This window comes from Mchenga conophoros, linkage group LG18, assembly GCF_057382185.1.
Source record: "Mchenga conophoros isolate Kocher_MC1m ecotype Shallow Benthic linkage group LG18, M_conophoros_male_GT1.1, whole genome shotgun sequence".
Classification (NCBI taxonomy): Eukaryota; Metazoa; Chordata; class Actinopteri; order Cichliformes; family Cichlidae; genus Mchenga; species Mchenga conophoros.
The window spans coordinates 8,476,838-8,503,483 of NC_140543.1; the positions used below are offsets into that span (position 1 = coordinate 8,476,838).

At 39.5% G+C, this 26,646-nt stretch overlaps 1 protein-coding gene across 2 annotated transcripts in view; it reads right to left on the reverse strand.

The window, feature by feature from the left end:
- The window catches only part of LOC146553148 (contactin-associated protein-like 4), a 150,338-nt gene that overhangs the window by 91,544 nt on the left and 32,148 nt on the right, over nt 1-26,646 (reverse strand). For both annotated transcript variants that reach the window (XR_014889419.1, XM_085253689.1), the window contains exons 2-3: nt 16,569-16,679; nt 5,489-5,682 (exon numbers count right to left, since the gene is read on the reverse strand). Coding sequence is in view for 1 of the 2 variants with exons in the window: in XM_085253689.1 (XP_085109815.1) it covers nt 5,489-5,682; nt 16,569-16,679 (305 nt within the window). In the remaining variant the exon portion in view is untranslated. The remainder of the gene's footprint in view (nt 1-5,488; nt 5,683-16,568; nt 16,680-26,646) is intronic.

Below are 26,646 nucleotides of genomic sequence, written 5' to 3' on the forward strand. Positions count from 1 at the left end.
TCATGTCAAAATTTTCCCACATTCACCAAAGCATCGAAAGCAAAAATATAAAAGCAGTAAAGTAACATTTTTAATTGACGATAAATCGGTAAGTGTTAAGGAAGCACCGAAATAACTGAAAATCATTTAGCAGCTGTCCACTCAACAAGATCAACCGTCCCATTAGCATCATTAAAAGGGGACATTTACTGTGTACAGGGTCAAATACATCCACATGTAGTGCAATTACTGATGCAATATTCACAATATTCTTTCCTTGCTCTGATACTCCTTTAATCACAACGCTATTCCACCTTTTTGTTGAAACAAATAAGAGTTTTGTGTCTGACTGTGGACTATTTCAATCTTTAATCAATGGGCTGTAAAAGCAGGACGATCAATAGTAGTGATTCAGCTTCTGAGATGGAGGGTCAGCGCTTTTTCTGTATTTCTAAAAACACAAATTTATGATTATTTGTAGCTTTTTTATTTGATTTAATCTCAAGGTCATCCAGTCTAGGCTGTTTTATCTAGTTCTCACTTGGCTTACCACCTATGTAGACACACAGCGCTTTTAATTGGGTAAAATGAAAGGCAGAGATATGCCATCTGTGTTGTACTTAAATGTATAAAATAAAGCTGATCACACTGGCAGCTTATATAATGACCATGTTAAGGACACAGCACATTTCCATTAGGAATTGGAGACACACCATGCTGTATAGAAAAAGCTGTTTCTGATGGGCAGATGAGGCAGGAAGCAGAGGTGAGGGGGAAGTTTAACAGCAGTTTGTATCTTTTCAGATTTGGAAACTTTTCCTTTGAGGAAATTATATTCATTAACCTACTTTATGCTAAAATCCTTCCATAAAATGTGGAGTGTTAGCAGCGAATTGGTTTGTCGGTCTCTCTCAGACTCTGGGCATAATGCCTGATGGATTTCTTTCCATCTCCTCCATCTGGCTATCTACCCTAATTACATGCCTCCCTTGAAGTTGACACGCAGGTTAACTCGCTCTCCCAATACTGAATAAAACTTAGACACTTAATTAACTTATTAATTCCTCTGTAATCAAAAGAACGTGAATTGGATCACATCATATGATGAAAAGAGACTCTATGTTTGACTGAAAGGAAAAAAAAACATTCAATGTGAAATCTGAGAATTCATTTTTGAGACTTTTATGTATGATTTAGTTCACTTTGTTCTTTAGAGGATGAAAACTTTAAACTCTTGGTCTTTTGAAACATCTGAAAATCCTCACATATAACATGATACTGATGCTCTCTTAAAAGAAAACATATACTCAGCTCTTAAAGCATTCTTATGTTTAAGAAGCTGAAAACAGCTGAAATTTTAAGTGGAAAGCTATTATAAGGTAAAAAAGAAAAGAAAAGACTAAAGCAGTTAATCTGCAACATCAGCGAAGTTTGGAATAAATTGTATTATTTGTATCATGTGATCCAATTGCACCAGGTTTTTCTTAACAGGAATGTTCCATTAATGTTAGGAGGTTTTTGATACTACATGTTCCTTTGAAGAGACTAAAAGAACAATAGATGATTGTTAAAATAACAGCATGTTGTTTGCAGACAGGATGTGAGCATAAATATTCTGACTCAAAGATGAAAAATTTGTGAACCAGACCTGCAACCTTGACTCAAGACAGAGACCTCATCAGAGAGGAGGAGAAGGCATTACTACATTACTTTAAAGTGCTGGAATTCAGGGCCAGTGCTGTTCTGCTGAGAAAAATCCGATACAGAATTGTTTAGGAGTGTAAGAGTAATGTTTCTGTTCGTATGGAGTTGAGTGAAAGCTGCAGTCCAAAAAAGTGAGAGGCTGAGTGTTTCATCTGCTCAAAGCATTGAGGCAAACAGCAGGAAGGATGCACCAGAGTGATGAGTATCAGTGGAAAATGACAGAGGGGGAAGAGAATCACCTGGCGAGAAGAAGGAGGGCGACAAGCAGTAAAGACAGCAAATAAGAAAACAAAATAAAGTAATAAAGGGAATTTGAGAAACAGGGAAAAGTGAAAAGAGCAGGACTTGTTTCCTCATCTTCAGCCCTCCAGGCAAGAGAAAGCAAACAGATAAAGAGGAACGAGACAATAAAGAAAAGATGGATTGCAGTATTTCCAAGCACCCACGGGCTTCTGAGGAAAAAGAGAGAGAGAGAAAAAAGATGTCATCCTCAGAGAGGAAGAGGAAAACAACAAATTCCCTTCCCTGGTCTTCTGCCCACTAAAGCAAAAGTCGCAAATGATCCAGGAACTCTGCCATTAACTTTCTCTTCTGGAAGAGTCTTTATGCCTGGCTGACAAATTCACAAATTTCCGAAATCCTTTGAAATGTGACTGGGTTTGTAGAGAACTTGTGTAGCACCTCAGATCAAGATGTTTTTAAACTGTTAGGAGCAGTTTCCTCTGCTTTCTCAGAAAAGATCCACAGTTCTGAGATTAGTTGGATTAAAACTCAGCTCGACTTCTAATCAAAGCTCCTCTCTGCAGCTCTGTAACAAATGTGCTTTCTTCCTGGATCAGTGTCCATGTACACAGTGGAAAATTTGCAGGTTTGTTGTTTGAGCTAGTGTCCAAGTCACAGGGAGCATGCAGGTACATATTTTCAAGTGGCTCACTGAGCTGACAGGATTCATCACTGTGTTTGCTTTCAACACCAAAACTACTTAGTATTCTAGTGCCATTATACTAAACCATGTATCGCCACTGCAGTGGGACAAATACAACAGAGTCCAACATGACACTTGTGCAATGAGAAAACGCCAAAGGGAAGTGCTGTGTCTACGAAGAGGCGGGAGGCGATGCCTCGCTGCGTCTGTGACCCATCTTGTTGATTTTTTTCATTAATCAGCCCTACAGAGACCAGCTGAGGCTTTATCACTTCATGCCTATGTTTTGCCATGTTTCTGCCATGTTGTTAGTTGTGATCAGTGGGGGAAAAGTAATAAAATGATCCACAGGAAGGTAACAAATTACAGAAGAATTCTACAGAAGGTGTCTGATTAAGGCTTTGGGCCTGCACAGGATTTCCAGAACAGCTTCACTGATCCTTTCATGTCTATTTCACCCAGTGCAAACAGTACTGTGATGAGTACACAGTCATTCATCGCAGCACAAACGTGATCATTTTTGGTTAATTTGCACTGATCCTTACGGAGACAAGTGGAAATAAGCCCCGTGAGCAAAATCCTCCTATGGTAGAAAGACTTACTGGACTTAAGTGGTTCTGGTTTTCCTTTACATTTGTTATCTGTCTGTGTACTCTGGTTCTGTCTTTAGGATGTACTTTAGTGAAACACCTAACTGAGTGTGTAAGAGTGAGGGCTTTTTTATCACGTGGCCTAAAAATGAAATGTATATAAAAAATGAATTAATGAGGAGCACAGAATGTTTTTGTTTTTTAAAACACACGCTCTTTCCATTCAGTCTCATCTATACTCCTGGGTCACACACATCTTCCACTAATCAACAGCAAAAAGTGTCAAGCGATCAAGTGTATGATGCAACATCAGCAGACATTGTGGATGGACTTAATTTGTTAGATCATTACATCTTTTTTTAAGATCGAATGGCCAAGGGTTCATCGGAGTCTGTGAGTGACACATGCCCTTTTCTGTTCTCTTAGATGACTAGCTGTAGGTGAAGCTGTTTTGGACAGATAAGAGCAGAATAATGTGTTTAATCACTGCTTTTTGTCTTTAAAAACAAACAATGGCCTTAACCTTCTTGCACTTAAAATGCAATAATCACATGTTTGATTTGAGATTAAAAATCAAAGGTTCATCGTGTACAGCTGGGGTTAGCCTTTATAAGACAAATCTGTATTTTCTGATAGAAGGGGTATGTCTATAAGTCTTAAATGTCGGATCTTATTTGCATTTAGTTTGAATCATATTAAAGGGTACAATGTAAGTAGAGTGGTATTTATATATAATTTATTTTAGTCTTTCTGACTTTTCAAAGCGCTTCAACAAGCAACAAAACATAAAGTGCTTTGAACAGCAAGAGCAAGAAGAACTGTTATTTAAATCTATCCATCTATCATCTATCTATCTATTTTTGACTGCCCCATTTGACTGCCTCTCTCCTCATGATCTGCAGCTAACAGTGGTGTCAGAAGGTCTGCAGACTCAGCAGATTCCAACCTGCTCATACATCAGAAATGAAAGGATAAATGCATAATGGCTGAGTTTATCTGTACAGGACAGATCAAGCCACAACAAGACAACACATCACTTCATATGACTTACAATAAATGCATCCTGTTTAGTGATCCCTGGGGGGAAACACCACAGTGCAATACAGGGTAGGAGCTTAGACTTATTAAGTTTTTGACTCATTTAATGTGGCTGGAAAGAGTGATTGTTGGGGAAACTGAACAACTCAATGCCACACACATCCAAAAAGTTCTCTTTTGGTTCACTTATTTTATTGTGTAACACTTATTGTGTCTGTACTGCAGGTAGTGAGGCAACAGAATCAGCAAAGACAGCAAGCTCATTTATTCAGCATCTGACTTTAATGCGGATGCAGTGATTAGCTGCTTACAAAGTCCTGAAATAGGATTGTTGTTTCCAGGTTGCAGTGAAATGTGAGTTGAAATTGTGTAGTGTGTGGACTGTGTATGTAGACTGTGCTTCTTTGTCAATTTGGCACTGGGGTAAAAGACAAACTAACAAAATTTATGGATGCATGGATTATGGATTACAGCATTGAATTCAATTTGATTTTCAATAGCGCCGCAATGTCCTTTATGTTGTAAGGTAGAGACCTTACATCAATACAGAAAAAACAGAGAAAACCCCAAAAATCAGGACCCCTGTGAGCAAGCACTTTGGCAACAGTGGGAAGGAAAAACTCCCTTTTGACAGGAAGAAACCTCTGGCAGAACCAGGCTCAGGGAGTCAACAGTCATTGTGAATTTTTCCTGGAAACAGGAGAAACCTGGGGAAAAGGATTGTTGGCAGGAGAGCAGCTACATTCACCAGTCAGCATCACAAAAATAGGAAGAGGGTATTTTAGTCTGTTGTCACTCTGGTCTATGAAACTTCTTTATTTTGTGTGTTTGTTGGTAAAAGACTGCTGTGTGTGGTGAGGTCATGGTGAAGAATAGAGACAGATGAGCTATGTTCCACATATACAAAAACAGACTGAAAAAGCCCACTTACAGGCACTAATTATGTCAGACTAAACGATTCACAATTATATCTAAATGATGTTCTCCTGCTGGTGTAGCCAACGTGTTTCTTATCATGCTGGAAGTGTAAAAACAATCCTCGGTCTTTCTCTCCATCTGTCTCATAGCAGTAGCGCCGGTGGCGTTTTTCTATTTCCCACACAGCACTGTATGTTTTATGGAAGCTGGACAGCTGCCTTAACAACTACCTGTTCAGCTACCTTCCCTGCTCGTGGATGGAAGGGGGCGGGGGGGACACTTATATCACAGGGGGACAATAGAACTATGGAGAAGATCGCCAAACCCTACTCACCCCTATGCTGTCCTCCTGTCTGTACTGCTTCCAGTTGTGTCCCGTGTCACTGAACATCAGCAGGTAGGACGTCAGCCAATCCGAGCTGCCATAACGGCCTTGTGTGGCAACAGCTGTGATCTTGGTGCGCTCGCCTAAGTCGACCTCCAACCACTGATACTTGTCTGAGATGAGAGGAGACCAGCCTCCAGCTCCTGCAGACAGATGTGAATATAAAAAAAAGACACCATTTATAGATAAGTGATGTATTAGATGTCCATGTAGATTGGATGAGATGAAATAAGTTCTGGTGAGGAGAAAAGAATGAATTGCATTGCTTGACCTTTCATTGTGAGCCAAAAATCCCACTTTTCAGTTATGAAACCCGAATAATGAAAATTGATTGAACCACAGTATGCATCATTAGAACCATTCAGAAGCTATACTCAAATATAAATCGTACTTTAAGAACTCTCTTTAGGAACTTAAAAAGTTGAATTTGTCACGATGCACAGGGCCTTAAAGTTTTGGAACAGTTTTGGAACAGAAGCATATTTATAGGTCACATGTAAGATTAAAAGATGCAGAATTCAATTCAATTCAATTTTATTTATATAGTGCCAAACACAACAACAGTTGCCTCAAGGGGCTTGCCTCAAGGTAAAGACCCTACGTTAAAAGCATTAAATATTTCAAAGCAATGAAAAAACCATCTCCAGATAATGTCTGTGTGTAAACTGTAGATCCGTAAAAGATCTGCTTAAGACAGCGACACTAAACCTGATCACTTCATCCTTTTAAATTTAATATATTCCTTATTTGATTAAATGGAGTTCATTCTGCAAAGATATCCTGTTGCAGTGGTGAATGTTCATATTTAAATTTCCAATAATGAGGTCAGTAAATCTAACAGTCCATATGAGCCAAAAGCTTAGAGGTTAAACTGCTCAAAATGCTCCATTTCAAAACATTTTTCTCTACCTACAGCTCTGTATAAGGTCAAGGAGAAGAGGAGGTCACGCAGGCGCTTGAGCTGATAGGTAGCCCCACCTATGTGCTTATTACATAGCCAGTCCAGAAAGTTGGCTTAAGGGAGAAGAAAGAGAGCTAAAATGCTTTGCTTCACACAGGATGAACTGTGGGCTGCACCAAGGCCCAGAATAATATGAATAGAGATCATTCTGAACTATGAATCATGCACAGCTACTCCAGTAGAATCCAGTAAAAAAAAACTGAACTGGAAATGAGTGTTATAGGTCCAGGTATAGGTTCATTGCCATCCATCCATTGCAGGCACAGCAGTCAGACAATCCATGACCTCCCTCTCCCTAGCCACCTCCTCAACTCATCTGGGAAGTCACAGAAGTATTCCCAACCAGCCAAGAGCTATAACCTCTTCATTGTGTCCTGGGTCTGCTCCAGGGCCTTGTTCTCTAAGACATGCCTGAAACTATCTCACCTAGGAGGCATCCTGAGACAGATACCTGAACCACCTCAACTGGCTCTTTTAAATGCTGAGGAGAATCAGCTGTACTCCAAGTGCTTCCCAAATGACCAAACTCCTCACCCTGTCTCTAAGAGAGAACCCAGCCCCCCTCGGAGGAAGTTTATTCCCGACCCTCGCATTAGAGAAAGTACACTGATAGTGTGACATGAAACCGTCCTGAACAAGTGAAGGTTTAGTAACAGGGCACATAATCAATTTTCATAATGTGTAATTATGAGAATACACCATTGGAACAGAATATGGAAAAGCATAACAGATCCCCTTTAAGACTGAGCCAAAGTGAGGTCCTGGAAATCAATGTAAGTCAATATAATGTCCTCTGAAGTGGTAAACCCCAGTTGTGTGTGTGTGTGTGTGTGTGTGTGTGTGTGTGTGTGTGTGTGTGTGTGTGTGTGTGTGTGTGTGTACACATTAGTGAAAACATGCACACTGCTCACAATGCATGCAGAAGTGTGGGAGTTATTGACAGAAGTCTGCCTGGACAGATAAACTGGAGTTGATTAAATGGGCTGCTGCACAATAAAGAGGTGTTAGAAGCAGAAAAAGAGAGGCAATTTCGTGTGTGTGTGTGTGTGTGTGTGTGTGTGTGTGTGTGTGTGGTTGCACGTGTGGAGCTCAAACACCAGATGGACGAATTCTGAAGAAGGAGGCTGCTGACCAGAGTCCCACTGAGCTCACAAGCTAACACGCCCATGCTGCGTGTCAGAAAGCCGTAGAGAACATAAACACGCTCGCAGCCATCTCTCATTTTCTTTTATCAGCTTGGAGCCAATTATTCTCTCAAAATGCTGCTGTGCAGGCAGGCTAAAAGGCAAAATCATGCACAAAGCTAAATAGCTGCAGGACCTCCTCTTGCAACCCTATGACAAAATCTAGACCATCAAGATCAGATTACAGAACACCGGTGTCATTCCAGATGGCCACTTGTAAGATTTGGTGATTATGTTTCCTTAAAAACCTGCTGTGTCACCGAACACCGTATCCTAGCCAATTATGGCTTAGAGCAACCTGCATCATGAATAAAGGAATTAAAGCAGAAAGAACCAGTGACAGAAGCTTTGGCATAACAAAACACATCACAAATTCCAGCTAAAGGCTCATCGAGTATCCTAGACAAATACTTGCATCTTGCCATGGCCTAAAACAACAAAAGAACAACGGATCACACTGACTGTCTCATTTCCAGGTGATATCAGGTGGCTTGAAGTCGTATGTTATCAGTTTGGCCCATTAGATTTAGCTTGCTGCTTCCACTTGTCAGCTCTGCAGACAGTTTGTGCCATCATCTGAGAATGAATGCAGACCATAGGCAGCACTGTTACTCACTGGTTCCTTCAAAACGAGGTTCTTGAGCATAATTTGTGCAGGGCCTTGCTTTGTGGAGTTTGCATTTTCTCCTGTGCTTTTATAGTCTTTCCCTGAGACCTTCATTTTCACAAAAGAGATTATAAGCCTTCGAAAAACATGACAGATTTGAATGTTTCTGTCCAATTTTTGGGAGCCGGAGCTGGGTCAAAGTGGAAGCAGGTTTAGCGGGGTATTTCAGACGTCAGTTTGCCTAGCAATGCTTACAAGTTCCTCCCAGTGGACTCAAAGATGCTCCCGGGCCAGACAAGTTATATAAACTCTCCAGCAAGTTCTGCGGTTTTCAATATTTTGAAAACTGTCCCTACTGACAACCTGAACTGTACAGGTTGTCAGTAGGGACAGTTTTCGAGGTAAAGAAGTTCAAATGGGAAACAGTAGTTGGAACAACTATTTATTTTGTTTATCATTTTAAAATAATGCAGAACAATGTGGCGGCAGACTGATGGGAAAAAAACTAAACGGTGAAAGGAAATCCGTGCCGGTCTGGTGGCAGGTCCAGTCTGATCTTTAAAGGCCAGAGCTAAGAACTTGACTAACAGACGTGTCCAGTGACAGCAGAACAGAAAAGAGCAGACACTCTGACCTTTGCTCATAAAGATAAGACTGTGGAGAAAAGAAGAAAGAGATTAAAGCAAAATGACTGAGAGGCTAAGAGGCGTTACAAAGATTTACTGTGTCCACCCTGTCACAGTAACTGCAGCTAATACAATGGAGGTGAAGTGATGGTGGATGGTCTGAACACTTTGTGTCACGGCTGTCGCTTTAAATCAAAGAGATCGTTTTGGATTCTTTCTCCCCCACTGTCTGTCAGCATACCTGATCTGACCACCTACAAAAAGAGCTAAAGGTTAATGGAGGTCAGGAGTGTGATATCACAGCCTTTATGGCCAAACAGAGGATGAAATTATGAATGTAGCCCGACGAATCGGGGCAGAGTCACGCTGCGCTGCATACATTGTTATTTTGCCAAGATCTGTTTTGGATGTTTATCCAAAAGTCAAATAAACAGTGATTAACGTTACACCTGTTTCAACTTTTCAGATAGTTTTACTGACAGTTGTCTTTTCAAGGAATACTCTTACCACACTGGCAAGTCCACCCTTGGGAACTTCCCAAAACAGTTTAACCTTTGGGCTGCTGAGCAGCTCAAGGACTCTTCAGTGATGGAAATTTGGGAGAGCCAAGTGCATTTCTTCATTCCCACCCAGATTTATCATGATGGCCTTTAGGGGTCAAATTTTAGATCACCATTACCATTTTCCCACAGACTCTTATAGATGCAGAACCTTTGGAACTAGTGGATCTGCTGGCCAAGAAATGATTTAAGGCACTTTGAATTTTAGAAACGAAACCTACACCTGAATTTCCAATCTTCGGTACTGAATGATAACATTTAGGGCATTTCAGTCTGGTGTCTCAACTCCACACAGAAAGCCTGAAGGCGGTGGATTTGACCCCAGAACCCGCTTGCTGTGAGGTGACAGTAGTAACCACTGCACCACTGTGAGTGTCATGCTCTAAGAACCTCCTGCAGTCCAAGACAAGCCACTTGGTGACAGCTGTAGAAGTGAACGGGAGTGCAACTGCTTGTCCGTCTCTCTGTGTTACGTCCCACACCCCCACAATCCTGAATTAGATAAGCAGTTAAGAAAATGGGTGGATAGATGGATGGATTCTGGAGCGCATGACATACAATTCAGCACTGAATGGAGAGAAAATGAGGTGTTTTTCATAATTAGCTGCCCGAGGGCAAATGCAGTCTTTGTCTAATATTAATTATCCAACAATATTGGAAGCTGACAAGTACAACGTTGGTGAATGAGTATAAACAAATTACTATTTCACCTTCAATTGTGCGCTAATACATGATCATGCAGCTACAGGCAGGCAGACTGAGTGGAACAGAACAGAGGCAATGACCAGAGGAAGAAATAAAAGGAACTGAAAGACAGACAATTAAAAAAAGTGAGACAGGAAATGGTAGAGAGAGACAGGCAGCTTAAAGGGATAGGAAAGCAGCTGGAAAGACATGTAACAGATTGATACAAGCACCCGACCCAGAATGAGCACTGGTCATTTGCATGAGAATACCAAGTCTGGAGGGTAATTTCAGCAGCCTGATAACATGTCAGTCGGACAGAAAGTCCACCAGGAGGCCAATGAGCTCGATGCGACACTGACAGCAGCACCAGGCTGAGGAATACTGCAGGTTCTCTGCAGGAGAAGCAGGAAAGATTCATCCATATGAGATGCTACAAAAAGAGCCCATGAAGAAAGTAATACATCTTATTTTAGAGTGTAAAAATCTCAATTTGCAGAATTTGCTGAAATAGTTTCAAACTAATCAAAGTGTTCGTGGGGTTTCCGACACTTGCAGTTGACTTGATAAATATCAGGTGTCCAAACTAATTAACTAATTAATGAATCTGTTCTGACCTTTGTGATAATATTGCTGTTTTTGCAATTTATGGAAACAAGAAGATTACTTTCAAAAGATCCAGCATCATGTAAATTTGGGGAATTTATGAATTATTCAGACTAGAAACATGAGCTTGGACTGCTGCAAATATAATTACATGCAGGGAAAAAAACAGATACTTAAGTAATACTATTTTAGAAATAACAACTTTTTGGAAACCGCAGAGCGTAACTGAATATGAAAATCAATACCTGATTAGTTGGCTGCTCTTACATAGTTCCAATTTACAGATTCCAATTAAAGTTTAATTCTGCCTTCAAATCCAACCCTTTGGGAAAATGATTACTGTGGCACAATAATTCTTTTCAAGTCAATTTCAGCATAATTGCAGTGGCGTCACTGATAACTGTCAGCGGCGCCTACAGAAGAAAGAAAATGTTTAAACATGAAGACTGCTATTAACATTTGGCAAGAAGACCGAGATGGCTAAATGACTTCTTACCAGTGAAAATAAAATGTAATGCAGATGAAGCAGAAGATGGACAGGGGCAATTCAGCGAAAGGATGAGGTGGGATGGGCAAGATATATGGAAAGAAAAATGGGACATCACGAAGAGAAGGAGAGAGTGAGCGGCAGAGAAAGGAAAGATAAATGAAGGATAACAGTAACCAGTGGGGAAACTGAAATAGTTGAGTCATTCATCCTCCAGGTTTCTGTTAATAGGCCATTCATCTCCAATCAATAGACTATAAAGGGGTTTTTATCCACTTCTGGTGTCCCCTTCAGACCTCCAATGTGATCAGCTACATCAGGTTAAAGTCCCAAGTACATTGTCAGGCCCTCAGGTGAATGTGTGAATGCAAAGGGAAGGTGCTTTGTTTCATAAAATGTCTGGCTTAAAAGGATATTTTTGTTTCCTTTATAAATGACTTTGGGATTTTGTTTTTTTGTCTTTCATTTGCAAATCCCAGTGTTGCTGCCTTGTTGTTGTATGGCTGCTGTGGCTGAAGAGGCGGAGAGGGTCATCCACTTATTGCTTTAAACCCTCCAGTCCTGGGTAAGACATCTGTTATCTGCTTGTGCTGGGAGAAGAGCTCTATGTACAAATTTGCTTGCGGTATAAAGTACTTTGAGTGGTTCCTCTGGATCTCTATTACCATCATCATTATCGTCAGATTCTTCCTTAGGTCTTCCATATATGTGAAGAATAGTATAAAGCCATATACAAACAGTCCATTCATTCCTTGCGTGCGTCAGTAAAATATCAAGCTGTAGTTTACATAAATGTGCAATATTTCCAGACTGAGGTGAGTGGAGAACCTCGAAGTTCTCAGCTGGTTTGGTTTTACTTTCTCTCACCCTTTACATATAATGACTTCCACTTTCTTCCTTCTGGAGAAATACAGAAATACAGATCAACTACTTGATCGACACTGAGGTTTATACACAGACATAGAGGATTTATTACTTTATAATTTAGTACAAATTAGTCTCATAAAAAAATACAGAATTGCACTCAAAAAATGATAACAGCAACTTCAACTTCATTGTAGTTACTTGAACATGCACACTTACAATCCTCCGCCAAGCTTCAACATATTAACATTTTGTATTTGAACATGTTAATATGCCAGTTTTTAGCTCAAAGCACCACTGTCCCTGGCAGGGAAAATAACTGATCTTTGAAGATCACAGTTTCTGTCAAACAAAAGGCTGTAATTCAAAACTGGTTCAGTGGTTAAAGGAAGCCAAAAAAATTGTTTTTGTTTGCTATCAGCAAACACAGACCTCCCATGATTAAAGAATCACTACAATCTTCTGTTCTGAGGCTGCTCTGCTCGTATTCACATTTTTTTGGTGTATAAATGTACTTGGTATACCATGAAAAATGGAATTGTAATCTATAGTTATTCCATTTAAAGTGAATAATCTCATCACATATAACACATGTTCATGACCTTCACTGCTCATCAATAACAATAAAGTTTGAATGAGTGAAACATTATAGATTTCTTGTTATGGTGTGCCGTGTAGGTCATATTTAAAGCCTGATAATCGGTGTTCACTTAGTGGATAAATGAAGTGAGAGTGAAGCGGCTCCTTAGAGAACAATCAGAGGAAGCAGAGTTTGCAGCAGAGATGGAAATGAGTCGGAGACATTCATTTATTCATCGATTTCCTCGGCAAACAGCTGGGAATGCTCCCTGGGATCCCGAACCAAGAACTTCCTTATCTACTGGCAACATACTAGAGCAAGATTAGGAAAAATAAATGCATGAGGGTTACCGCTGTCTTGAAATTATTTGTTAGGACATTGAACCAGATGTTGCTGTGGGATCTCAGCTGGTACTCTATTATAGCCCAGGAGTTCTTTCATGTTTAAATGATCTGTTTCTACAGACTTTCCTTCACACATTAACGGCAACCCCTGTGGATACACTGTACTACTTAAAGAATGTAGAGTTTATTCTGGGTCTTTTGACTGTACCTGGATTATTTTAGTGCAGGGGTATAGTAGGGCTGGGCGATATATCGAGTTTTTTTTTAAAAATATCGATATATTTTCATACGAGATATAAGATGTGACAATATCGTTTATATCGATACAGTCTATGTTACGTTATAATTATACTTGTGGAGCCGCAGGTTTGCCTCTCTTTCGTCCACTTTTGTCTCTACGCAACGTTACTCGGCCTCGCCTCTCCTTCACTGAACACAACTCCGCCTCCCCCATAGCTTCACCTGCAGGCAATGACAAGATGAAAGCGGAAAATCTCCGTTAGCGAGTTACCGCGGATGGCCCCGTGCGTGGGGCTGGACGGCGTCAACGTGTTAGCGAGCTAACCACGCTAACGAGCTAACCGCGCTAACGACATGCAGCCAGGAGGGGCTGCACGGCCTAAAATCCTTTCATTTTCTCAAAACTCGACAGTGCGCCTTATGTATGAATTCTGGTTGTGCTTACTGACCGCGAACCGATTTTATGTGGTACACAGCGCTCAGCAATCTGTCAACTAAAGTTTTAATATGACTTTGCTAAGCTACGGAGCTGCACCGCTTGATGTCGGAGGATTACGGCTACCGGGGAGGAGCCTCGCGGAGTGATACGTACTGTGTGTGTATAAGGACCACAAATGGCACTTGTTCAGAGACGTGGTGCAGCTGTGAAATCTGTCTCTTTGTTATTATGCTCAGCGTCTATTAGTTTACATTTTGACTGCACAATTGTGAGCTTTTTGTTATGCACAAAAACAACATTTTCTTTTATTTATGGACCATGATTATTTAATAAATGCTGATAATTTTTTTTGAGTAATTTCTTCATGTACATCTACGCTGTATGTAAATAAAAGTGCCCGTGTGACATCTGGGACACAGTGTGACTAAGAACTCTCTTTTTGTTCTTAACTTATGGCTTTAAAAAAAAAAATCGAGATATATATCTTATATCGCCATCCAGCTAAAAAATATCGAGATATGAATTTTGGGTCATATCGCCCAGCCCTAGGGTATAGCATCAACATCATGTTTTTATATTCATGTAAATTTAATGAACTGGAAGCCTGAGGAAGTTATTTTGTCCTATAATGCTCTCCTCTGTGGCAAATTTAAAATGTATGGGTCGGCTGGGGGCAATTCTAACAATTGTCATATTTTTGTAAGACTACAAATTTCAATCTAATTTCAGTAAACAAGCTTGAGTCCGAAACCTGACTCTGCACATGCTCAGTGAGATCCTGTCCGAACCTTGATAAAGGTAAGGACACGAGTTTGAAGAAAAATACTGATTTTGAGGAATAAAACTATACATATTTTTCTTCAGACTTAATCTTTAACCTATATATTCAAAATGACAACAAACAACTCGTGCCACAAATTTTCAACATGACCCCAAAATCAGGTGCATCTGAAACACAGGTGCACATCAGTTATTGTAACGTGAAGTAGAAAAGAAAAGTGACCAGTTTTCTTGTCATCGGTTAGCAGTACTACACAAACTAATAAGAACTAAAGTTCACAGAGAATAGCAAACATGACCTTGACCTTGGGCAGACTTTTGATGAAGATCCATCAGGTGACCGTCTGAAACTTTCACCAAAATCCGATCATTCCAGGAGGAGTGAAACTGTGGGTAGATGCACGATAGACACTTCACCACAGCATAAGATCATCGGTGGCTGATTGAGCTAAAAATATTGCAGTTGCCTTGGTCTTCCAACCTTGATTTTTTCCCACAGTACAGAAATGAATATTTATGCCTGTGTACCACTGAGATTTTTTAATATATACAGTATATACTGCATAAATATACAGCACAAAGTGTCTGTGATATTGATGGCAGCAGTGAGAGGATTTATGTGAGAAATTACTCAATATATAAAATCCTGGAGGCACATTCTATCTCTTCTCTGTTTTCTCTTTTTACTAGTGTTTAACATAACTACAAAACATGGAAACAAGACATTTCACTTGGATTTCGAGGAAATAAAAACCCAATCGTATACTGTGCAACATATAAGACAGCTGAAACAATTCCAGTTGCAAACTCAGCTCATGTTAATGATAACTGTGTAAACGCCATCAAATGAGACAGATGCAATGGATAGTGCATTTACACTCTGAAAAAAACAAAAAACAAACTTGTGTTGTTTTAGTTAATGGTAGCTATTAAGCTGCGCTTCTCTGCATGAATCCTGAATCCTTGTAAATAATGACAACGCTGGCCGATACTTGCTTGTGGGTTGCTTGTGCACGCTGGTATTATGTAGGTGCTAGCAAGTGTAAGTGCCAGCAAGTAGATGAAGATACCAGGAAGTCAGACACAGGAATGGATAGAGAACTTGGTCGATTATCAGAGTAAAGTGCTCAGCGCACACTAAATGCTTCACTTCCTGTGAAGTCTGGTTATTGTAGTGTGTAGTTATATTTCTGAGAAGGTGCAGGTCTGTATATGCTGTAGTCTGGATCAGAGACTTAATGTAGTATTATAAATCAAGTCAACAGTCTTATGTAATATAGCTTTTATTTCTAACTGCTTCACATCCTAACATGCAGTGCCTTTAATCAATCAGCAGTAAGTATAATCTTCTTTATGGGTAATATAAAATGGTCTCAGGTTACTTTTAATATTAGTTTTAAGAGTTTTAAATGTTCACAAGTCTTTGAAATCTTGTCTCTGTCATCTTTGCGTCTCCTAGTTAATGAAAGACCACGAAATGTCAGTTCCATTACAGCAGGGTGGCTTTTGAACATCAAATGCCAGCAAAGGGCAACAATGAAAAATTAGCTCTTACAGTCTTTAATACACGGCCTGAAGTGTCACTGCAACGCCTGCTCATTTCTTTACTACCAAGCAGAGTAGAAAGTCAAATTCAGATTTAATGAGTCACGCTCTATTATAATTGATGCTAAAACAATTTAGCATTTAATATAGAGCGTGCAGCGTGTTGACAGAGTACTCCTACAGATTGCTCAGATACAAATGACAGAAGTAGATTTTTTCCCCTAAGATCAGACTGGCACCTTCTTGTTTACTGTAAGCCTCACATACTAACACGCTGTGTTGTTCAAGCTTGCATTTTTTTTCCCAGTTAAAAACATTCAGGTCCAAATTAAAAGAACGTATCACCATTCCAACTAATAGTTAATCCATAATCCTATTTTTTCCCCAAACCATGCCAAAGGCACAAACACTATTTGCATCAATTTTTTGCATATTTGTCACACTTACATGTTTCAGATCATCAAATATATTTTAATACTAGTTAGGTACTTTTGTTTGGAAGTAGCAGAATCTGTTCCTCACCTTCTCTTTTGTTGAGTTTGGCGAAACCCGGGGCGTGGCTGCTGGACAGCTGGGAAGAGCTTCGGAAGGAAGATGGCGGCAGATTGGAGACCAGTGCGCTGTCACACACCTCTGTCGAGAAATATCAAAACATAAAGTATAATGAATGTCCTTCAGATTTTGACATTTACATGTAAATGTCAGCATGTGCACTGCTGTGCTTTTTGAGGGTCTATAATTACATTTGTTTCAACATCTCCACACAGATATAGCCTCCTCAAAATATTCCTAGACTGAACAAAACAAAATTAAAAGTCTGAGAGAAGTAAGCATAGTTGAACACAGCTATGACGCATCCTGAGTAAGAGCACTCTTAGCTCAAGAAATCTGTTACTGGGCTTCAGTGCCATAAGCAAAGAGGAGCAGTGGATGTGTTATCTTTGAATTGCAGGGTTAATGTCAGCTACAGTTCCTCGCTGCACAGTTAAGTAGTTCACAACAGTAGGTTGACGCGGGAATGTCTTTTTTTAAGCTTTAAAATCAAGAAAAAAAAGAAGAAGGAAGCATTCAAACTTTTTATCTGACTGAAAAAAAGCTGAGTGGTTCAAAGAGTAGAGATCAACAGCAAAAAGCACAATGAGAATATCACAATACCCGACACAGCTGGAAATGGATTAGTCTCCATCTCTTAGCCTGAGTGAAAACCTGATGAAATGTTATAAACAGCAGGGTGGGAGTGCTCTGATGCTGAGAGGTAAAAGCGTTGTCTCTGCAAATGATCAGCTTTTTTAAGATAAAAGAAGTTTATTCGGACAGCTTTTGATTGTTTCATTCTAAAGTCTTAAAGAGGCGCTAATGACAACTAAAGTGTTGAGCCTGTGAATATAACAACATGAGTGTCAGAGAGGAGTCTAATCATTCAGGAGCTGGTTTAATGTTCCCCAGGTAGAAACGGGTCTTTCAGCAGTAATGGCTCCATATTAGATGAATGAACAGCGTAATAATGTCCAGTTGGATGAGTAAATGGTGTAATTCTGGCTCAATGGATAAATGAACGTTGCAATCATGTCGTGTTGCGGAGATGAATGGCGTCCTGAGTGAGTCATTATAGGCTGGATGCTGATGGGGATGATTCAGTGTTGTCAGAGGAAACCTTTACATGTTTCTCATATTTAGTTTATGGATGATTCCCTGAAATCAAAACATAATATATTGAACATTATGCGGTAATTAACATTAATTACTCTTATTTTAATTGGAGCCTCTCTCACAGTCTCCAATAAACCTACAAAAAAAAGAAAGCAAGCACTTTTTTGTTCAAATTAAAGCAGCTTTCTCTGTCATTTATTATAGCTACATGACATAGAGAAATCATTTGTAAAGGCAGACTACAAATGAATGTTTGTTTTACTGTATCTGATTGTCTTTGGTCTGCACAGCATAATCACATCCCACAGATATACACACGGATTCATGATCACCAGCCCCATAAATATTCATAGTTTTCCTCTCAAGCTGCAAACTGTAAGCTAAAGCCAAACTATCACCGCCTCCATCCAAAGCCTCTCCGTTAATGGATGTTGTTCTCCACCACTGAGACAAGAGCCAATTACTATGATTCACGCAGCAGTCCGATCTGGGCCCAGAACTCTGACAGCAAGGCTTTAGTTTCGATTACTCTGTCAACATCAGTGCACTTCATCTCAACAACACAAGGTCTTCATCCGCCTCCCGATAATTTCAAAGAGGAATACCATTCCATTTACAGCAGCTCTTTTCAAATGAAATTTGTAGCTAGAGCCAACAACAATATTGGCCTATTTACCTGTAGTTAAAGAAAATTTTGTATCAGTTTAGAAAAGAGCAGGATTTTAAATTTTAAAGCACTGACGATGCTTCACAAACTGAACCCTGAAATCCTGGAATATTTATTTAGTAACTGAGGATGCCAAGTATTTGGATACACAATTAAATACACTGTAGAGCCCAAATGTGGCATTCACTCTAAAGATAATGGTCTAAATGTAATTTTTTCTCATTTGAATGCTTCAAAATACTGGATTTTTATATTATTAAATCTATATCTTCGGCAGGTGTTTTAACCAAACTGCAACACACGATAGAGGATTCAAACACAAATGCAATGAGCAACAGCTGTACTTCCAAACACACCACAAGTCAGTTGAGGATTTACCGTTTTACACTTCTGTTAAAGAGAATACAGAAACAGTCAACAGTCTTCTCCAATATGGTCTCACATAGGAACCCTGAGGGGTAGCTGTGACTCAGGTGGTAGTCGGGGTTGCCCACTAATAAGAAGGTCAATGCTTCAATCTCAAGCTACAGTACTTCATGTCAAAGTGATCCTGGACAAGATACTAAGTGCCAAAAGCAACAGTTGATATATCCATCACAGTTTGTGACAATGTAAAGTGTAAAGTGCTTAGAGTGGTGAGTATACTACAACATATATACCCAGAATATTTGATCAAAAGGCTTCTTCACCATTACTTATGCATTAGCTGTCTCCTGCAGATACAAAATGAAACAAAAAAAAGGATGGTGTGCAAAGACATACAAATAAATACTAATTCTTGTGTAGTGCTGTGATAGACACGTTTCACAATACAGCTGGGGAGCTAAGAATTAAAGCTTATAATTATACAGTCAGTTTATTAGGTACACCTTGCTAGTGCTGGGTTGGACCCCTTTTGGCTTCAGAGCTCGTTTAAGTCCTTGTGGCAGAGATTCAACAAGGTCCTGCAAACATTACTCACAGACTTTGGTCCAGACTGATACTGCTGCGAATTTGTCGCTTGTACAACCATAATGTGAATCTCCTGTTTCACCGCATCCCGACGTGCTCTACTGGATTTAGATCTAGTGACTATGGAGGTTATTTAAGTACGATGAACTCAGTGACCTCATGTTCAAGAAATCACTTAAGATAAGATAAGATAAGATAACCTTTATTAGTCCCACACGTGGGAAATTTGTTTTGTCACAGCAGGAAGTGGACAGTGCAAAAGTTATGAGGCAAAAATTAGAATACAACTTTGACATATTTTGAGGTTTGTGATATGGCATTTTATCCTGCTGGAAGCAGCCATCAGAAGATGTGAACAAAGGCATCAACAAGCTAAGAAACAATACTGAGGTAGGCTGTAGCATTTAAATGATGCTTAGTTGGCACTTTTGATACAAGGCAGAATGGTTGCACGTTTATTCACTTAACCCAAATTCTGACCATACCATCTGAACGGCGAAGCAGAGATTGTTTTGTTTTTCCAGTCTTCAACTGATCACTTTTAGTAAATTCTTGCAAATTCTGGACTAATTTTCCAGTTTTTGGCTGACAGAAGTGGCACCCAGGATGATCTTCTGCTGCCGTAGCTCATCTGCTTCAAGATTAAATGTGTTGCACGTTCAGAGATGCTCTTCTGCACACCTTGATTGCAATGAGTGGTTATTTGAGTCACTATTCGCATCAGATCAAAGCAGTCTCCTCTGATCTCTGGCATCAACAAGGCATTTTCATGCAGAGAATTGCTGATCAATTGATATTGTCTTTTTGTCAGACTATTCTCTTTAAACTCTAAAGATGATTGTGTGGGAAAATCCCAGAGGATCAGGAGTTTCTGAAATACTCAGACCAGCCTGTAAGTCACCAACAACCATGCAAGTCACTTATATCATGTTTCTTTCCCATTCTGATGCCCAGTTTGAACATCAATACTTCATCTTGACCATGTCTATGTAGCTAAATGCACTGAGATGCTGCCATGTGATTGGCTGATAGATATTTGCATCAGCGAGCAGTTGAACAGGTGTACCTAATGAAGAGGTTGGTGAGTGTATATCCACGTGGAGGGATAAATGTCTATGAATATTTGGTCCAGCTGCTTGTTAACATTAGAAAGCCTTCAGCTTGGCCTCAGTGGCACTGTAATTTGATTGTAAAATTATTGGGTATTAACCGAGTCTGAACTCTGTTTAGTACAGTGTGTTGCAGCAGTTATCATTAAACATCAGACCATATAACACAGTTATACTGCACTTTATAGTTACCAGAGTGGAGCAGAGGCTCATACATATTTAATTCTAGCATTTTAAATGCCATCCAGCTACTCAACAATCATCAGAAGGCGTCCAGCTCTTTTGTCCTCTGAAGTTCCTCCTGATAGTCTTTATTCCTCCAGGCTATGCCCTTACTGACACTTATAACTGTGGGTGGTGGGGGAGCTCTCAGTATGAAAAGCAGGTGAATTACAGTAGTCTGAAGAGGTGAGATGAGAGGGACGGCTCTCCAACGCGGAGTGCTGTAATCCCTGAGGAGATAATGTGTGGTGAGAGCACAGCCTCGCTGAGGAAACAGCCGAGAGAGAGCAGTGGAGTTTTAAAACACAGGGCCACTTTTCCTCGACGGAGCTGTGGCATTTAAAAGCCGATGTCCCTGACAGTGTGACTAGTGGAGCACAAACACAGACAGCTCAGAGGAAAATGGAGCTAAATGTTGAATACCTGCTGGCCTCTGTAGCCAACGAACCTCAACACTGACCCTGGCTGTGTTGGACAGAGAGCCTTTCTGAATATTAAACTGCTGCACCTTCCTGAAAACACCTCCTGTCTTTGTGTAAGCTTCACATTAAAGGGTGTTAGACTAAAAAAAATATATAATAATGCTTTTAGGCATTCAGATCACCACAAAAACATTATTCATGATCAAAGTATTATAAATTTACACAGAAAAGATAATTCTTCAATCTTCGGCTAAGTGAAATATCTCCTGGCAAAAAAAAGAAGCATTCTTTGCCTTTGATAAAACAAAAACTTGAGCACCAGAACTGGAAGCATGTATTGAACTCTGAGTGATGGGAAATATCCTTTCAGTTCAGTCAAAAACCTCCTGGACACCCATCACTCAGCGTCTGCACTATCCATCAATTCATAGAGTGCCAACTTTATCGTTGCACCAATGTGACAAATGGTCAGTTTGACCGCATTAAAAAACATTAAAGGAAATTTTGAAAATATCTCTGGAGGGTATAAGGCAAATACATTTTATCACCCCTGAAATGACAGACTAATACCAGAGACAGAGTGGCTCATTCACCTGCACTGTCCACTTCTTTACTGAATAGAAAGTGCCCACAGAGTCCGTGACTGAGCTGGTGACCCTGAATACCGATGAGCTCCATCCATCACCTCAGCAAACAGAAGGTCTTGCACTTCAGAGCTCTATAAGCCCCACAAACCCAAAGTTCAGTGCCTCTCAGTATGAGCCAACTTATTTAGCCGTTCAAAGCACGTAGCAGTAAGCAGGATAATGAGGCTCCAGCGATGGTTGTTTTTGCTCCAGAGCGCTAACAATCATCCTCAAGCAGAAAACATCAATGCTCATTTTACTAATCCACACAACGTCTACCTCCAGTTTGACCCAAGGGGGTTCAAGCCTGCTCCTGCCTGGATATACACAGAGAAAGAAAGAACGCATTAAAAATACAACACAGTGAGCTTTTTTGCATTTTGTTTTACTTTAGCTCTGCCGCGTGGTTTATTTTTTCAATGTTGCGAAGCTAAAAGAAATAACCCAAAATCTTATATTTTGAGTTGTAACTGGTAGAAGGTATTTAAAAATCGTCTCCAAATAGACCAAAGATCTTAATTTCATTATCAGCTCAAATGGTTTTGACATTTAGGATATTTAATTCTATCTTGTGCTGTCTTATCAATAGGGATGGGTATCGAAAACCGGTTCTTGTTGAAAACCGGTTCCCACTGTTTCAATTCCTTGGAATTGTTTGCCATTTTAGCAAACGATTCCCTTATCGATTCCAGTCGGCCTGTCATGTTTTTAATTCCACTCCGGACTCGTGAATCTCAACCCAGCAGCAGCAGTAATGTTTGCACGTCCTCTCCCGTTAATGCGGCAGGTAAATAATCAACTAACAGTGCATATTATGTTAGCGCGATCTGCCTTATTACAAAACCTGCCATTACTGTGCATTTAGGTGACCATGATGAGAGAGACAGACAGAGTCTGGCTGGCTCAGATTCTCGCTGCAGTCTACCGGTAGCGTCTCCTTTCAGGCCAGGATAGACGAATGTCTCCGAGCAGTGACTAAGTTTGTGGTCAAAGGCTTGCACCCATTTGCCGCAGCAGATGCCCCCGATTTTCGGTAAGTGAATGTGTTTAATTGTAGGCAGGGACATTACTGGATATTCTTGTGTAATTGCTACTGAATAATTGATGTTATACTTTGTTATTGCTACAGAAGAATATTTATTTTATTATTTTACATTTACAATTTTTTTCCTGGGGACCCTGTGACACCCCATTGAAGGCTGTGGACCTCTTAAGATCTCACAAGATCTCACTGTTGGGTTTGTAAGGCCATGTTACTCCTAAATTTCTATCTTGTTCAAAGAGAAGATATAAAACAAAGTTCTAAGCTAATCGACCTTAGTGTTCTCCTTTTTTAAAAAGAATCAATAAAGAATCGAATCATTAAACAGAATCGAAAATGGAATCGGAATCGTGAAAATCTTATCAATACCCATCCCTACTTATCAATGACATAGGGGGTCTTCCATCTGAAACTTAAATACCCATGTGTCACTTAATTTAGTTTTGAAGTCTATTTAAACTTTTTCCCACTCGTTCAGTCCAGTTTATTGTTGTTGCACTTGCAGAATTTATTGAAACCTTTGGCCCAATATGTTTTTTAGATTACGTGCTTTAGCTTTACTTCTTTAAGCCTGGTTCTTTAAGGCTGCTAAATCATTCAAGTTTACCCAAGTTTATATAGTTAAGTAACCCTTTAAGTCCTTGAATATTGGTCCACAGTATCGTGAATAACCTTAGACTTTTATGAAAGACATTTGGGAAAAATGCATTCACATCAGTCCAGACAGCGATTTGCAAAACTCCATGAAACTCTGACAAATTTACAGTAATTAAATAACTGTCACCAAACTTGTTGGAACATAAATCAAATGCAACAAATCCAACATCCCCTTAGTGAGAAAACAGTAAATGATTTCTCGATTGGTTGAATGAACTTGCCATGCAGTTTTGAAAAATAGCCCCATAAGTTGTTTTTTTTAGACCAGGCGCGCAAGGGAGGAATAGGTTAATTAAATGAAAAGGTCAGATCGACAAGTGAGAATAAAAAGAAAAAAAAGACAAAATGTACAAAAAAATGTACTAAATGTAGGTTTATAGGCTTTTAATTTTAAACATCAAATTTTAAAAACATACACATTACTCACACTACTTGACAACACTGTCTAGATTAGAACTTGACTATATTTTCTAATTTTTAAGTGTACAACCTACATTTGTTTATACAAATTGTATGACTGTTTTCTATCACAGTGCTATCAGAAGAGAATAAAACAAAGAAATAGTCATTGTGACATAAAAACAATGTTCATCTTACTGCTGATTCAGACATTACTCAATTTGTACAGTAATTTTAGATGTAAAACCACACCACTGCCTCACATATTTTATTTGTTTAAAAGATAGAGGGAGGCAAGAAAAAAGATTTAAATTGGATTGTTGTCATGTATCTGTTGACCAGGATTCCTGCTATATTCAGATTTCTCTGGAGAAATTCCTTTTGAACTCACACATTTAACCTTAAACTTCAACAACATCAACTCTTCTGTCAAACTGACCGTTGCCCGTGTTGAGGTTCTAACCGGCAGTTTTAAGTCAAACACTTTTGATTTTCCAAACTCAGACGTACACATCACATAACTATTTATTTCTTTTATTCTTTGGAGATTCACGAGGTTGTCTAGCGTGAATATGTTCCCTAGGGTCATTTTGTTGATTTAAAGTTCTAATGTAGTGCTCTGAGAGCTCTGACACAGAAAAAACACCTGGACAATCTTCGTTTCCCATTGTCCACTTACCCAAAATGAAATTTAAGTTGTTGTTTGACAAACTGAAAGAACGTGTGCATCACTGACTCATAAGCATAAGAGGACAGAACAGACCTATGGAAAGCCTGAAAGAGGTCCAGAGGGTGATAGGAAGATGACCTTGCAGGGTAATAGAGTTTTGGAGTTTTCTTGATATTTGTGTGACACTGAAAACACAAGATAAAGAATTATATTTCTTGCTCACTGTTTTTAATGCTTCAAAGTACTAGATCAGCTTTAAGGAATCAGTACTTTTCGATGGGCTTCCTCTTGTTTGCTTCCTGTGTTCTTCCCTGCAAACATCTGCCTGTCTGACAGCTACCAAACTGAGATGCTCAGCACTTTAACTCATCTGGCTGTGAGCAATGGCAAGGATATTTGTTCTTCAGCTCCAGTTCTTTAGCCAGATGTCGAACAGGTTCCTGCATAATGCCGATTCATTCTGGCCTTATCCAGCTAGAAAACACCAGATAATCAACTCATTATGTGCAACACAATCTGTGTGTGTAAGGCTATACAGTAGCCCACACACAATCCGACACTGCCTTTGAAAGCAGAGAACAATCATCCTTCTTATTGAGGCTCGTCACACTGATCAGTGATGTGGGTGGCTGTGTGGGAGACAGACATCAACCAAATGAAGTGATCAAAACAGCAACGAGCCACAGAACCACAGCATTTAAAATTCCTTCATCTTGAAACTGCCAGGTTTAACTTGCAAAAAGACTTTGGTCCGTTTATATGCTGCTAAAACCGAGAACATTTATCATGAATCACAACGCCTGAGATATGCAGATTTAGAAGGAGTGCTGCAGGAAACACCAATCATAGTGATGGCCCCAAGAGGATATATATTTAATTTAAAAAATCCACTAATTCACTGGCAGCAATAAGCAAATGATTTTAATATATTTGCCCCAAAATATGTATTAATAGAGAGCAGCAGACCAACAAGTCTCTGCGGGGAAAAGAAATGGTACAAAATGTAATATTGTTCTGTCATTCAAGTAAAATGCAGGGATGTTCATATCATCCAAGCAATGGCAAATCTAATTTATTTCAAAAAGGAAACACTGAATTGGACACTGGGGATTCATAAAATTGAAAACTGCATTGCACCAGCAGAAGAGCTTACACTACAAACTATTTTTATGTAAATGAGTGCCACAGTGTAACTTTTATCTTTTTTCATAGGGTCAGTAGCCATAAATATGAAGCAGTATTGTAATATGAAACTATATTTTATTGATTTTCATTTTGCTTTATGCTTAAAGGGCAATTTTTTGCATTGATATATGTTGGTGCAGACCCCTTAAAGGGCACTTCACCTCAGGAATCAAATGCACAAATGTCATTTTTCCTCTGGTGCCATTTATCCACCTGTATTCCAGTGTGATTAGATGTGTGTTTTTAAGACGTCTAGCTTATCCTGACTATAATATAACTGCACCACAAAAAAGAAATAAAAGTAAATCTGTTGGAAAACTGAACAGCATCAGTGTCTCTTTTCATGTCATCTTACCACAATTTTTCTTTGTGCTGAAATTCACTTGCAAACCAAAGGAAACGTGCAGCTAGTTGACATTACAGCTAAGCCGAGTGGGTGTAATAAAGATTTTAAATCTACTTTGTTATGACCCTCTCATCACAGGTAATCCTTTTGCACAGTTATAGTTAATGAAGTTCACATGAAACTGGTTACTATGTTGATTTTTGGAGTAAGCCGTGAATGATTTCCAAAAACACTGTTGTTTTTCAAATTTGTGGAATTTTAAGCAGCACAACGTGAGTGCCTTTAATTGTATTAAACTGAAGAGAAGGTACACATACAGTTCCGGTGAGAAGTTTACATACACTCATAATTCTGGCATCATTCTGACTGGATAGTTACTCTGGGTAGAAAAACAGATAAGATCAGTTAAATCTTTGGGATCATTTTCATGTTAGCACACCCAACTATGTACAAGTTTCAACCATCTAGCTGTTGATTTGAAATGAAGATGAAGAATTAGCGCTGCTTCTTCGTTATTCTATCCACTTTGGCCCATATACCAGCACCACAGTCAGCAAAACAACCCCAGAGGATGCTGCTGCCACTTGTATGATGCTCAACAGATGAACAGTGTTCTTTGGTTATAAAGCCTCATCTTCCACCCCCCCCCCCCCC